The 15,688-nt window shown below is 36.9% G+C and overlaps 1 protein-coding gene across 1 annotated transcript in view; it reads right to left on the bottom strand.

Annotated features, from left to right (window-relative positions):
* Positions 1 to 8,448: 8,448 nt before the first annotated feature.
* Positions 8,449 to 15,688, bottom strand: part of wwc3 (WWC family member 3) — a 42,615-nt gene continuing 35,375 nt past the window's right edge. Inside the window, exons 16-22 of the mRNA XM_084129700.1 lie at positions 14,204 to 14,304; positions 13,956 to 14,103; positions 13,285 to 13,449; positions 12,686 to 12,778; positions 12,361 to 12,597; positions 11,237 to 11,364; positions 8,449 to 9,300 (exon numbers count right to left, since the gene is read on the bottom strand). Of these exons, the coding sequence (XP_083985826.1) occupies positions 9,234 to 9,300; positions 11,237 to 11,364; positions 12,361 to 12,597; positions 12,686 to 12,778; positions 13,285 to 13,449; positions 13,956 to 14,103; positions 14,204 to 14,304 (939 nt within the window). The 3' untranslated portion in view covers positions 8,449 to 9,233. The remainder of the gene's footprint in view (positions 9,301 to 11,236; positions 11,365 to 12,360; positions 12,598 to 12,685; positions 12,779 to 13,284; positions 13,450 to 13,955; positions 14,104 to 14,203; positions 14,305 to 15,688) is intronic.

Raw genomic sequence — 15,688 nt, forward strand, 5'->3', positions numbered from 1 at the left:
TGGACTTTTCCATCTATTATTTCAGTGGTTAAAAGCTTTCTAAATAAATCTTAATGTCTTAAATGCTTATGTGCTTAAAGGCCTTAAATGCTTGAACCCCGATAAATGCTGCTTGCAGCTTTAATTATTATTATTATTATTTTTAATGTAAAAAATAAAAAAGTCACCCAGATGTGAAATGAATACATAATTGGATTGTAAATTAGACTCTTGAGATTTTCTAGGGTTCAGCAGAGTGGGGTGTTTTCCAGTTGAGTGGGAGAGAAGGGGAAGTGAGCAAAGGGGCAGAAACAGGCCGCACGGTTCCCACACTATGATGTAATGAGCCAGTGGCAGGGGCAAAGGGATCCTTACAGATTTACTAGAGTCAGTAACGAATAACAGACAGAAGAACACAGTAATGTCTCAAGATTATCTTATTTATCTTTCTTTGAGCTGAAATGCCACATGCAGCTCATGCCCCCACTACAGCAAAATGAGCCTGACACAACACATAACAACAGACACTTGTACAAAACATTTGTAGAACATATGTCCAACATTCACACACACGACTAAACTTCAAATATGACTGAATATGAATTCTGGCAAATATATAATTACTTTTAGATTTATGGATTTATGTGATTGGATGGCTAGAAAGTGAAGGTCAAACAAATAACAGTGAATGTAACTTATTTCTATAATTTTATATAATGATAATAATCATCATCAATCATAATAATATCAGCAATTGGTATTATTATTATTGTCAGCATTTTAGTGCTGTTGCACTTTAAGAAAGCTACTTATCCAATCAAATTAGAAGACATCAGGAACTATAATAATAATAATTATTATTATATATTGACCAAATGAATTAATTACATTTACTGCTGTTTGTTTTACCCTCACTTTCTAGTCATCTAATCGTCTAAACTTCATAAAACGGAGCTAGATTTGTTGAAACGTGGGCCAAAGTCTCGATCCGTTGATGTGTGGTGGTGGTCAAAAAAAGACAGTCTAAATCAAAGCCCTTCAAGCAACGTGTCTGACAGCACTTGTCCTGTGCCAGTGTGTCTGAATGGGCCTGTCCACAACCTCTTACATTCAATTAGCCAGAAACAAGTGCGCTTTGTGCTGCCTGTGCTAAAGGCCACCCCACTGCCTTCCCAGTGAACACACATCAGACACAAACTTTTGAAAGTTTTTCAGCAATGCTCAAACCCTCATGCCTTCCATGTTCACGAACTGAATCAAACATAGAGGGAAAAAAAGATGAAATGACAGGCTTGTTGTTTAAGCATTAAAATTAGTTAATCCAGAACTAACTTCCTAATTTTATCTTTTATATGTGTGGCTCACTTTTCCATTTTATTTCAAAACAAATTAACGTTACATAATGATATTTGAATCACTTTTTCTCTGCATACCCACTTGTGTGTGCCTTAAACACAGTCCTAATTGGAAGCGGGTGTAGAGTTGTCAAAGTGGGCACAAATGAGGAGGGTCTGCGTCTCTGTAGTTGAGAAGTATTCCAGTCACATAGAGAGTGTGTGGGTGGAAGAACCAGTCTCTTGTGTTTATTGGTTCCTCCTTGATTCTGAAAGGAGGAAGCAAGCAGCAGCAGAAGACTGAAGGAATCAAGGGCCAACATTCTAACCATTCACTCCCACTGATAGCAGAAGTGTGTTCAAGAGAACAGTCTGACCTATTATACATTTTAGATACACAGTAGCCTTTGTTTTCACGCATGATTTGTTCATTTCTTCTGAACCTGTATGAATTTATTCTGTTGAAAACAAAAGAAGATATTTTGAAGAATGACAGAAACCGATGGACCCATTGACTTTAAATTTATTTGGAAATCAATGGGGTCCATCAACTGTTTGATTACCATCATTCTTCAAAATATCTTCTTCTGTGTTCAACAGAAGAAAGAAACTCATACAGGTTCGGAACAAAAGGGTGAGGGTGAGAAAATTACAACATTTAAATTTTTGGGAGATCCCTTTAACATGTTCTTTTGAAACTCTATTTTATATTGTTTGAGAGGTGTTAACAATATTCTACCATTGTATTAATTTATTTAGTTTGCACAACAATGACACATTTCAACCTGAAGATTTCAACCCAACCTTGGCCGATAAGTCAAATGGGATACAGACATTTGTTTTTTATGGCTATTATGAAATCAAAGAACTATTTCCTGGGAGGCAAGGTGCCAGATAGGAAAATGTTTATGTAGAAATAGATAGTGGCTGTTCCCCAGATAAACCAAGTTCCTTTGGCCTTTTCATTCCTGTAAGACTTGGGGAGAGGCACTGTGAGTTAAAGCCAAATAAATAATAGAGAGCTTGGTATCCCTGTTGATGACTCATCTATAAACAGCACATATTTCTAGCAGTACTATAACTGGGGTAAAGAAAAATACACATTTTATTTTACCTAAATAAATAAATACTACTTTTGAAAGATGACTACTACTTTTTTTACTATAATACTACTTTTGAAGAATTCACATGAGATGAAGACTACAATCATATCAGCAAAATAATAAATGTAGATTTATTTCACATGAAGTGTTTCTTCATGGGGACTGACATGCTGAGTGATCAGCTGAATACTAATTTAATAATTAATTAAAGCTGCAAGCAGCATTTATCGGGGTTCAAGCAGTTAAGGCCTTTAAGGCCTTTAAGCACACAAGCATCAAAACAAAAGACATTACGTTTTATTTAGCAAGCATTTAACAACTGCCATCATAGATGAAAAAGTCAATTTACAGCCTATACAGGCAGTTTACCATAGGAAATATATGGTTTTAAAGCGTTTTTACAGTTATAGCACCTTTTGCCTGAGTCTTCTTATAGTCTTGCCTGATCTCCACCACTTTTATTAGTAGTACTCAAAGTGTGCCCATATATATGTGTCAGATTTGTTTTAAATATGTAATTTTGATAAGGAGTTTGGACAATTATATTCAGTGGCGTAACGAGCCAACACCGGGCCCTTAAGTAGGATTATCAAGGCGGGCCCCTTTATGACGCAATTGATGACATTGATGACGCAATGTCCGCGAGTAGGCTACCATGAATAGGGCAGGATATGATCATACACAGCATATAAGAGATGAGATGACTAACAAAATCAGGAGTAGCCTACGCTCACCAAAAACAAAACAAAAAAACAACAAAAAAACAATGGGGACAGCGCACTATCATCCGATTGTTAGGCCAAGGTCCAAATACATAAAAAAGACGCTCTCTTACATTATATTTTCCGGGCTTTCCTATGTGCAACTGCAAAGTTGTCGATTAGATCAGGATTGTGCGCACAGGCATTCTCAATTGACCCTTCGCAGGGAGTTTGATTGACAGGCGATCTGACTAATCACAATCCGCCATTTTGTCCAACAAAGCAGTCAGGAGAGTTAGTAGATTAATATAGGAGGATTTAAATTTGAAAAACAAAGTGTACTGACGTCTTAGCACTTTAAAACAATATTCCTTTTATGTTCATTCATGTTTATTTTAATGCTATAAATTAACTAGAAGGAAGAGATGATCGGTTCACAAGCAGCTTTAACTGAGCCTCGAGTCTACAGCGATCTGTCAGACACATTAAAGAGTCACAAAACGGTATTTATTGTTTAAATGTCTCTAAAAAATTACTACATTTGAAAGGTGAGACTTTGTTTCATATCAAAAGTACTTGTCTGTCAGCGCGCAGTCTTTTCTCTGATCCGCAATGTATTTTTCACTGCGTGAGAACTTGGTGTGGTGTGAGAGTGGCGTCGCTTGTCAGACATAGCAACAGTAACAAAAGTGGGCGGGTCTTTGCGAACGGTCATTGACAGTATGGACGGGGATTCGCCAGTCCCAATTCAAAACAAATTTCATCACAATCCATCATTGTTCGTTTCAAACATGTGAGAGCATCAAAATGATCCATGGGTGAAATTGATTGGATTTAAATTTTTTTTTTTGTCAGTTCCTATCATAATTTTAACATTTTGGCGTTATTGTTTAGCTATTTACCTATGTTTTCAAATTTCCTTTGTTTTTTTGTTGTTGTCTCGATCAGACTAACGGCTTTGAAGATAACCACAATTTTTTTAAAGCTCTAAATGACACTTACAAAAACCATAAGGCGAAACCTGGCATGTTTGGTATTGTTGGACTCGGCAAGGATTCTTAGGAGGTCACTCCTGTGAAAAAAACATGGGCTTGAAACTTCTAAGGCTCCTTCAAGGCATTGTGCCAATGACGTATACTGAGTTTTTTGAGATACACCAATAGACTATCATGACACCCTGGACAAAGACACTGCGTGCCAATTTTCAGTAGACTAACGGTTGGGTGCGCTTATAGCTATTTTCATGATTTTTTTCACTGTTATAGTGCCACCAAGTGGCCAATTGTCACGATTTTTTTCATGTCAACTCAGATTGAGCTCAGGAAGATGTATCCCAAGTTTAGCAAAAAAATCTCTTTCCGTTCACAATTTATAACCGTTTTAGTAAAAGTGGCCCTGGTGCCATCAAATATTTTGGTTCCCCTTATCGACCGTTAATTGAAATTTTTAATTTTTTGGATGATTATTGATTGTCAGACTCCAGAGAATATTCTTGCAGTGGTTTGGTTCCGATCGGGCCAAAAACCTAGGAGAAGTTCGCAAAAATAGGTTTTTAAAAAAAATGCAATTTACTCGAAATTGGCGCCTGAAGGGCGAGCAAATCGGAGATAGCCATTTTGTCCGCCTTGAGCCAAGGATTCCAATGGTATAAGACAGCTACTTATATATGCACAAAAATATGCACAGTATTTAAAGTCAGCTTGAAACAGAAGTTGCAATAGTCTTTATATATATCACAACAGGGAAGAAAATACTATCACAGCTTCCGTTTCATGCCGACTTTATGGGTGCTTCTCAAATAGAAGGCTGTGTAGAAAGGCTGCATATCTCAGCTGCCATGTCATCAAACGTGTCAATAGAGTGACGCAGGATTATGTATTTTTGTAGGCCAAAACCCAGAAAAGAGTTAGCATTTTAGCACTTCCTGTCACCCTGAAGTCAATGTTTTTTTGGTTAAATGTATCAAATGAGGTGTGTGGTGAACACAAGCTCAAGATATCTTCACATATTATTTTACAACATCAGTAATACCCTCTTTTTAAAGCTCGCTCTCGTCTTGTAAAAGGCGGTTGCTAACAAGTTGCTAAATGGGGCTACAGAGGTTGTCAGACAGGGACATTAAACGTCATCAGCTGAACAGGTAAATTAATACTCACTAGTCTGCATTCACAGCCTCGTTGTGTTTCGCAAACTATTATAACTCAAACTTTCAGGAAAACATTTTTTAAACAAAGACTGAAAGACTTGTTGGAAGCTTAGTGATGGTGACGGACGGTGAAGTCATGTGACCGTGGTGTAACTTAGTTTGTTTACAGCCTACTTTTAACTTTTGACTTCTGCAGCTGCCGATTGTATTTATACACTTCAAAATTCATTCAAGTTGTGTTCATTTTTGAAGATTCACGATCACGATGAACAAAACATATAAGAATCATAAGCTTTTGTTAGTCACACATTATTTTCTGCAGTAATCCAAAAGCCAATGGAAAAATCCAATTGGGGTTTTGTTGAGGGAACCAGGGTAATGCTAACTCTGGGTGGGCCTACAAAAATACGTCCCTGCACTACTCCATTTGAAGGATCCGTGGAAGGCAGATGTCATTTCACATCCTTCATTCAGGTAACTTAATTTTCAAGGATGCATCAAGTGAATTATTTGTGTCCTTCAATCACCCACAATCCTTTGCACACATTCCTATTAATGAAACAGAACTGATGCAAAACAATCCAGCGCGGAGCTTGAGTTCATTCAGTTTATTATGAAATGCAAGACAAAAATGTTATCTTTTGTTTTGGTGTAAATTAATCACTTAACACTAAACTGCCAATAATGTAATCCTGCACTGGGAGACGAAAGACGCTTGTCATTCACTCTAGTGCATTAATAGAAAGCCAGTTAACTCTTCCCAGCAGCCACCGCCAGTGTTTTTGACCATTTTCACAAAATGTTCATGGCCCACAGACTATTTTGTTGTATGAATATCTGAACAGTGACTCGCGAACAGCTTCACGAGTTTTACTTGTATAATATACACGAGTGAAACAGCTTCACGAACAAGAAAAAATGTAGGGACTTGATTTTGTCCATCAGGAATGATTGGATTGTTTTGGTTTGGTATTGCTGTGATCTCATGAGTGGTTGTTCAGCCCTCGCAGAAGATCAGAGAAGAGAAGAGAGGGAGGGCAAGTTATTTTGATTAAAGGCACATGAGGGAAGATGAATTAAAAATAAATAATGATGTGCACAGATAAATCATATATAACAAATTCCACAATGTTCCATAAAAATAAGAATTGTCAATTTTGAATTAATGGTGACTATAAAACAGAACACATCAAACTGTGGAATAATAATGGACTATCAAAACAAATAGTCCTAAATGAGCAACGTTTGTCACCTCCTTTGTTGGTGTTGCACTAAATTAATTCACTCCCCTGTATATTAACATTGGCGAACCACAACAAATCCTTGATAGGACGGAGGTGACCATCTGGTATGACAATGACAGGAACAGAAAGGACTATTAAATGACAAGTAAATTCATATGCATTACTTAATTGCATTTATTGACTATTTGAGGCAACAAATCCACTTTTGACACAGGGTTGCAGCATAGCCTATTGAATTGGGGTCGTGACTTTTAAGGTCTCTGTTGGGGATTTCTGTATAAACCAGCTTTATTGGCAGAAATAGGGAAAGATAGGTCTTGCGGTGCCGTGTGATTTAGCCTGTGCCAGCGGCTGAGCATGCCATTAATCTCCATACACTGCATGAGGCCGTACGTCACTCGCCCCGCTGACAGGGAAGATAGAGCATGGGACTAATTAAATGCATACAATACACACTGAACATATGGATAAGCTTACAAGGAAAACTGATAAGGAGTGTTTACATACCATGCTTCCCCAAATCACTGCGCTCTTTCATAACACAATGGAATGTGAGGAGTTTGATTGATGGAAAACAAAGTACTCCTCCAACAGCTGCTTGACCCATTATGAACACTATAGTATAAGAACACAGTGTTTCTGAGCTTTGAGAGGTTGAAAAGGTGCATTGTACCGATATTAAATTCAGCTTAAAATGAACATTCTGTCATGATTTACACTCTTGTGTACACTACTGCATTTATTTGATCAAAAATACAGTAAAAACAGTAATAATGTGAAATATTATTACATTTTTAAATAAAATGTACAAAAATAGAAAACAGTTGAGTTTAATTTGTTCCTGTGATGGCAAAGCTGAATTTTTAGCATCATTACTCCAGTCTTCAGTGTCACATGATCCTCCAGAAATCATTCTAATATGCTGATTTGGTTCTGAAACATTTCTTATTATCAATGTTAAAAACTGGAAACAAATCCATTTTTCAGGATTCTTTGAATTAAATAGAAGTTCTTTAGTAACATTATAAATATTGTTGATCAATTTAATGGATCCTTGATGAATAAAAAAAACAAAACATTTAAATGGTAGAGTAGCTTTAGCATTGAGACTGAAACAAAAACATTAATTTTTCTTGGTAAAACCTGTAGATGGGCTATTAACAGTCAAATGTTATCTCAGCTGAATATCATCAACGACTACAGATTTATTTATGAATGCATTTCAGTTTGCAGTTGTTGGGAGAAACACTGATGCAAGTTGATAATCACCTTTAATTTGCGGTTTTAGTAAAAAGCCATCAAAGCTCTCCATGGAAATTCCTTTAATGAGAGGTTTTATGCCCATGTGCAGCTTTTAAAGATCATTAATGATTAAAACAGCAATTTTGCTCTATTTTTAAACAAACAGCATTCTTCCTGTTTCTAGTTTTAAGATTTCCACCTCATTAATGTTCCAGATCTGATGCTTTTTAACTAAACCTGCTGTGCTTCTATTTAAAGGCAGCAAATGCCAGAAAAAGTGCTGGAAATGGACTTGAATCATTAGATGATGTTAATTTAACCATCGTAAGTAATGGCTCATTAATAGTTCTATTGTTAGATATCGCATAGCCAAAAAGAAATTTCACAGCAAAGCGTTGTGTAATATCCATGTATTTAAGGATTATTGTGTGCAAAATTTTGTAGTCTACAACATAGTACTTTCCTGAAATACCAGCAAAACACATCTGAGCACAAGAGCAGGTTTAAGACGCCACCTTCTGGACAATTTAGATAACAAATTCTGGAGTAACAGGCCTTTAAAGATCATACTGTACAAACCTGACATCAATCCACTAATCTAATAATAATCATTTACATTAGAATTTATGATGAACATCATTGCCAAACAAACCACTGATTTGAGCTTGAAAGGTTATTTCTCAAAAACAGCTGCACTTTCACGGTTTAATGCTTTTATCTTCATAAGAGAGGTAACACTGCAGATGTTTTACAGACAGCATACAAAATTATATTCGTCTATATATTGAAAATTACAAGTAATAATTAATATTAATAATTTTAATAGAATAACAGCACAAGGGACAATGACAACTGCAACAAAAGTGGATCAAAAAAAGTGACATTTTAAGTAAATAACTTTAAAGAATCAGGTAACAGAAACAAAATCAGCCAAAATTCCCATTCTACTGTACGTCAAAAACACTTACAGTAAGTGCTATTTGTTTTAAGCTTTATAAAATACATTAAAAAGCAGGGAGCATTTTTATTTCCTTCAAGGAAAAGTACTATAAAATAAGTTACAGTACAGTGAATTTGTCTAAACTGACTTTGTTCCCGTCTTCCAGCCTTAAGTAAGCGTAGACATCGAAATATCAGAAGTACATCGTACAGGAGTAAAAAGATGCTTTGTTCTTTTATAAAACACTTATTTCCCCCCTTTAAACAAGCAGGAAAAATTGCCAAGATGTCAATAATTACATAAAATATAGGTGTACGTGTTCATTAGTACTACCACACGCACGCACGCGCACACACTCACAATCACGCACAACCCCACACACGCTTGTTTTGTACAGCTTTCTGTTCAAATGTTGCATATCAAATAACTTTTAATCTTTGTGCTGAAATAACTACATTTCTGTTCTAATTACTTCATGGGCATGAATACAAAAAACAAAACAGACAGATTCTTCATATTTGATATAGTGTGGCCTAGGGGGCGCTCACACGTCATCAGCTGGCAGAGGCGGGATGTTGAATCTTGGTCTAGTAAAGAAAGCCATCTTCTCTCTGCATCAGGAAAGATTGATACATTTAGCATTTATCAGAAATCCTCTCCGTGCTTTGGTGTTGATTAAAGAGTTAGTTCACCCAAAAATTTAAATTCTGTCAGTAATTACTCACCCTCATGTCGTTCCAAACCAGTAAGACTTTCGTTCATCTTCAGAACACAAATGAATATGTTTTCGATGAAATCTGAGAGCTTACAGACCCTCCTATAGACAGCAACGTAATTGCCACTTTCAAGGCCCAGAAAGGTAGTAAAGACATCGTTAAAATAGTCCATGTGACTACAGTGCTTCCACCTAAATTTTAAGCGACAAGAATACTTTTTGTGCGCAAAAATAACGACTGTATTCAACAATTTCTTCTCTTCCGTGTCAGTCTCTGATGCTGTACACGTTGTAAACGCAATGCAACACTTCCGGGTTCTATGTCAGAAAGCCGGCTCAGTAGCCGCGTTTCCACTGTCGGGCCAGGGCCGGGCCGTGCTGGAGCGTGCCAGGGCCAGTCGCACTGTCACTTCCGGGGCTTGATCGGGGCTTACTCGGGGCCAACGGCCAGGATTTCTGGCCCATCGAATACCTTGGGCCAAAGCGGGCCAGCTCGGGCTAGAGGAGTGGTTACGAACAGAGGCGGAGTTCACCTGAGTCGGGAGACGGCAGCGCCGGATGATTCTGTTAGCATTAAAGACTTTTAAAATAATTTAACTCGCGTTCATGTTTGAATGCCTTCTGTTTGTGATGCAAAAGACTATGCGCACTAACCGTTACCATAGTAAACATTGTAAACGCTTGACGATACGCATAGTAAAAAAAAACCATAGTGAAAGCTTGAAGAAATCAGACCAATCTTACAGGCTATCACAGTCATGTTTTTATTTTATATGTCAGTATAGCCTACGTCTCGTCTCTTTAAACCAGACTATCATAAAATAAAGTAATTTTTTTTTGGGGAGCTTCCTCTGTTTCTCTGACTGAAAATATCTGTATGGGAGTCGAGAGAGTGCTAAAGCTCCTCAGGTCGTATGGCATATATTTGTAGAAATGATCATTCTTTCTAAATGTGATGTATCTATGTGTCCTGTAACTACCAGATAAAGAAACAGACGCGACTGAAAAAGTAAGTGTGTCCTCTTTCTTTTGTGAAATAGACCTAACGGTAATTTATTTCTGAGTGACTAATGTGCAATTTTGACAAATTAATTCATTATGATCAATGTATCACTTTTTATTGTAAACCTGTGGTAAAACATCGATGCTTGGGTTTTAAATATTCAAGTAAACAAAACAAAAAAAATTCCAGCAAACGGCCGCTTTTATCGTGTTTGTTTTCAACGCTGTTTCCAGTGATTTCTGATTAGTTTTATGATAAAACTTCCATTTGTTGGTGAAATGATGGGTTAGTGTGACGTTGTTCCAGAGAGGCGTGTTACGGGCGTGTTTTAGTGAAGCGCTGTGGAGCTTCTGGCCCGACAGTGGAAACGCAGGCCCGGTGCTATTGGCCCGAGGCTATTAGCCCGGCACGGCCCGTTTAAAGCCCTGGCTCGCACTGGCCCGACAGTGGAAACGCGGCTAGTATTGGCCGACTCCAGTGTCAGGAGCTGAACAGAGACTGACACGGAAGAGAAGGAATAGTTGAATAAATTCGTTATTTTGGCGAGTTTTAGCGCACAAATAGTATTCTCGTGGCTTCATAACATTATGGTTGAACCACTGTAGTCACATATTTTAACAATGTCTTTACAACCTTTCTGGGCCTTAAAAGTGGTAATTGCGTTGCTGTCTATGGGGGGGTCAGAAAGCTCTCGGATTTTCATCTTAATTTGTGTTCCGAAGATTAACGAAGGTCTTATGGGTTTGGAACGACATGATAATCAATGACAGAATTTAAATTTTTGGGTGAACTAACCCTTTAATAGATGGAAATGTTATGAAAGACTCACTTGAACGTCTGCACGGGGAGGGGCTCTTTGTGGCTCTGGCCCCTCATTTGCAAAACCTCTTTTGAGGCTTTTCGCAACCTCCTTTCAGCAGCTTCCTCCTGCCTCTGCTCCTGCCTGCTCTGCTTGGCCTGCAAGACAGAGTTAAGGGGAGAGAAAGAAATCAACAATAAATGTGATTTTAAACAGAAGTTAAAATTCACTTAGAATTTTAACTTAGAATTGTGCCCGGTCTCCCTTTCTTTACCTGCTTATATTCACGTCAGTCATAGTTATAAAAGTATACATTTAAGACTATTTTTTCTTAATAAGTCTGGTAAATTGGCCTTTCACCAATGTACTCTGTGGTTTTAATTCCATCCGAATAAAAATTTGCAATGGTAAATGGTCAAGTGACAAAATGCCACATTTACTGTAATAGTTAAATTAGTTATAATTTATATATCCATCCACAATACAATACAAAATTATACAATAGGTAGAATTTGTAAACATCAGGTATTTAATTTTATTTATGCATAATGTTAATTCATAATTATACTATTGTTCATTGTTAATTCATGTTCCTTTTTATAAGTTTTTATACAACTTGACATCTTAAAAATGTATACCTTTCAAATGTTTGTGGTCAGTAAGCTTTTTTTTTTTTTCTTAAAAAAAAAAAATTATACTTTTATTTAACAACGACATTTAATTTACCAAAAGTGTAAATGTTTAAATGTTTCTTGAGCAGCAAATCAGCATATAAGAATGATAATGTGTCACTGAAGACTGGAGTAATGATGCTGAAAATTCAGCTTTGCTATCGTAGAAATAAGTTACTTTTTACAATACGTTAAAATAGAAAACGGTTGTTTTAAATTAAAATATTATTTGACAATATTACTGTTTTTACTTTATTTTTGATCAAACAAATGCAGCCATGGTGAGCAAAAGAGACTTCGTTCATGTTTGTGAATAATTCAAAAATAACTAATGTTAAATTTATACAATTTCAAAAAATAAAAATGTATGTGAAGAAATCAACCTAGAATAATGAATGCTGTAAAAGTGTTACCAAATGAACAAATCTATGGATTTAGAAAGTAGCACTGCAGATGCAGAAAAAACATATAAATGGGCAGTACCTGTCTCTGGGCCTCACGTAATAGGTTTCGGAAACGCTCATCCCGCAGGGCCCAATGAGGGAGATCCGCGGGGCCGCGGGGACCCTGCATGGGCTCCTCCAGCCTCAGTTTGAGCTCCCGCAGAGCGGCCAGCTCCTCGCTCAGCTGCCTCTGTCGTGTACGGCAGGCCTGGAGGTCCAGCTCCAGGTCCAGAGAGGTACGTGTGGGCTGCTCAGCCAGAGAGGAGCGGTGAGACTGCTGCGGTCACGCGAAACGGACACATAAGTACACTTCCAGAGCAAAAGATTATTAAATGCGTGTAACACAGCTACATGGTCATTCCAACCTGTTTATATCGCAGAGTTCGTCGCTCTAGAGTGTTTCTGATGAAGGGGGATTTCTTTGGTAGTGTAGAGCTGTCACTGTCACTTCTGTACAACTGTGAAGGAGGGAAAACAAAGGGATTTTAGACAAGACAAGTAAATGTCTCTTTATTTAAGAATGTTTAGATATTTGTACTGGAAACAAAACAAAAACACTGGGTAAGAAAATCATTTTATAGTGTAAACATTTTTAAATTGATAAAATGTAGTGGTCTCAAAGCAAAATATATTATTAAAACGTATCAATGTATCACTTATACATTGTAAAGCTGTTTTTTTTATTGATGCAAGATTCATAATTCATTTTGTTTTAATGATATATTTTTTTAAAAAAATTAAACAAATTTTACATTTTCTTACCCAGTATTTTTGTTTTGTTTTCCAGTACAAATATCTAAACATTCTTAAATAAAGATACATTTACTTGAGTAGCTAAATAACGTAAGATATTAAGTCTTGTCTAAAATCTATCAAAATTACATAATCTAATAAATAATCTTACTCATACTTTGTCAGATCAGCCATCACTAACCCATTGTGTGAAGTGTATGTTTCTACCTACCCTGCAGACGTACTGACTGCGCGCTCCAGGTGAAAATGTCTGAGATCTGACTATTGTGCTGCTGCGCATGAACGGTGAGCTGTGACCCCAGCGTCCTGCCCTTTCTTTCGGCCGCATCCTCATTGGCTCTGGAAACACACCTTCTGTGTTGGTTGCCTTGTCCACCTGAAAAAAAACATACAAATGAAATTTGTTCAATGATCTATTAAAGGTTAGTTCACCCAAAAATGAAAATTTGAAATATTTTAAATTGTAATAATATTTTTGATCAAATAAATGCAGCCTTGATGCAGACTTCTTTCAAAAGCATTAAAAAAATCTTTTGGACTCCAAACTTTACTGTAAATCTAATTAAAGGTATATTTTGGGTAATTTTCAACTAGACGTCTTGCATGTGTTGGCGATTACAACAGGAAATCATATTAACACTCCCTGAGTGTGCAAACAAAAGCCTTTTAAGTAATTTGCATTTAACAGAAGCTTAACAGACAAGCAGACCAGAGCATTTAAAAGCAGAAATGTGCAGCTTGTATTTTTGTTCAATAACTTTTATCAATTCCTAAACAGCCTTGAATATTGCATAAAGTTCCTCTGAGTCTAGAAAATTGATTGTTTAATAATAGGAGGACAATTAACAAAGTTGCTATGACTTTTGTAACGCTTCACAATACCTTTACAATCGGATTTCTCTCTGCAGGCTGGAGACAGCGTCTCCCAGAGGTCACGCAGATACCTTCACCGTAAAGACTCTCAGGACAGGGAATGACAAACGCTGTACTGTTACTGCAGCCGCTGTCCACTGACTCAGCCTGCCAACTCCTAAATCAAACACAGCAGTTACAGCATCATCTGATGTGTGTGCTCTTAGTCATAAGCTAAAAAGTTTATTGGTTTATAGAAAGAGAGTGAGTGAATGGACCTCTCAGAAACTGCCTCTCCTGTCTCTTCCTTCCTTTCCAGCTCCTCTTCACTCCTCTGTAACTCTTTCTTCATCCCCTCCAAATGAGTCACCACCGACACCTACACGAAAATGGGCAGCAGAGGAAATACATTTTTTATGTGATTTTTACTTAATATGCAACTAAAAGATAACTAAAAGTCAGTCATTTGTAGGTTGATTTCTTTTTGAAATTTTTTGTTCAGCAAATCTTTATGAACATTAGAATAAAATATTTTCGCATTAAACAGGCATGTGATCAGCTAAGAACAACATGACTACTGTATACAATAATATTATTACTATTAATAATATTACAAAAAAAGTACAATACTAATATTAATCGCTGTCTTAATTTCTTTGCTTTCTAACATTAAAGTACATTTATTTGGCAGAAAACTCTTAGAAGACCTTTAAGTCACCATGAAATCAAAATGGATTATTCTTATTTTTTATTAGAAATGATTTATCCATTCCAGTCATTATAAATTATTTATTTGTGAACATTTTTTTTTTTTAATTCATGTGCAATCAAAACAAAGTTGTCCATAATCCACTCTTGCATTGTCTTCGCTGTGTGCTTAGGGTCATTGTCCTGTTGGATGGTGAGCATTCTGCCCAGTCCGAGGTTCTGAATGCTTTGGACTAGGTTTTCATTAAGGCTATCTCTATATTTTTCTATGTTGAGCTTTCCTTCTACACATGACGCTGCTACCACCACACTTCAGTGTTGATGAGCACTGCCTGGTTTCCTCCAAACATGATGCTTGGAACTGAGGTTCATCAGACCAGTGAATTTTGTTTCTCACAGTCTGAGAGAGTCCTTTAGGTGCTTTTTTCCAAATTCCAATTGGGTTTTCATTCCTTCACTGAGGAGAAGCTTGAGTCTGGCCACTCTGCCATAAAGCCAAGATCAGTGGAGTGTTGAAGTGATGTTTGTCCTTCTGTAAGTTTCTCTCATCTCCATATTTGATCATGGAGCTCAACTAGAGTGACCATCAGCTTCTTGGTCCCCACTCTTCTCCGTTGATTGCTCAGTTTGGCAAGGAGGCCAGCTCTAGGAAGAGTCCTGGTTGTTCAAATCTTCTTCCATTAAGGATTATGGAGGCTACATGTTTCTGTGAACCTTCAATGCAGCAGATTTTTTTTTTTGTAGTCTTCCCCAGGTTTGTTTCTTGACACAATCTTGTCTCTGAGCTCTACAGGCAGTTCTTCTGACCTCATGGCATGGCTTATGCAATGTAATTATTTAATTTTTTAATTTGTTGTTGTTGCTTTGTCATCATGGTGTACGTAGCGTAGATTGGTGTGAAAAAAAGTAATTTAAAGTAGTTTAACATAAAGCAGCAACATAACAAAACATGAAGAAAAAAAATTGGCATGTTGCATTTTCAAATGCATGTTATAAGTGACCCAAGTTTGTGTGGAACACTAAATTAAATTGAGAAAACAAATTAGTAAAACGTA

This window comes from Abramis brama (genome assembly GCF_963993115.1).
Source record: "Abramis brama genome assembly, chromosome: 11".
NCBI classification, from domain to species: Eukaryota; Metazoa; Chordata; class Actinopteri; order Cypriniformes; family Leuciscidae; genus Abramis; species Abramis brama.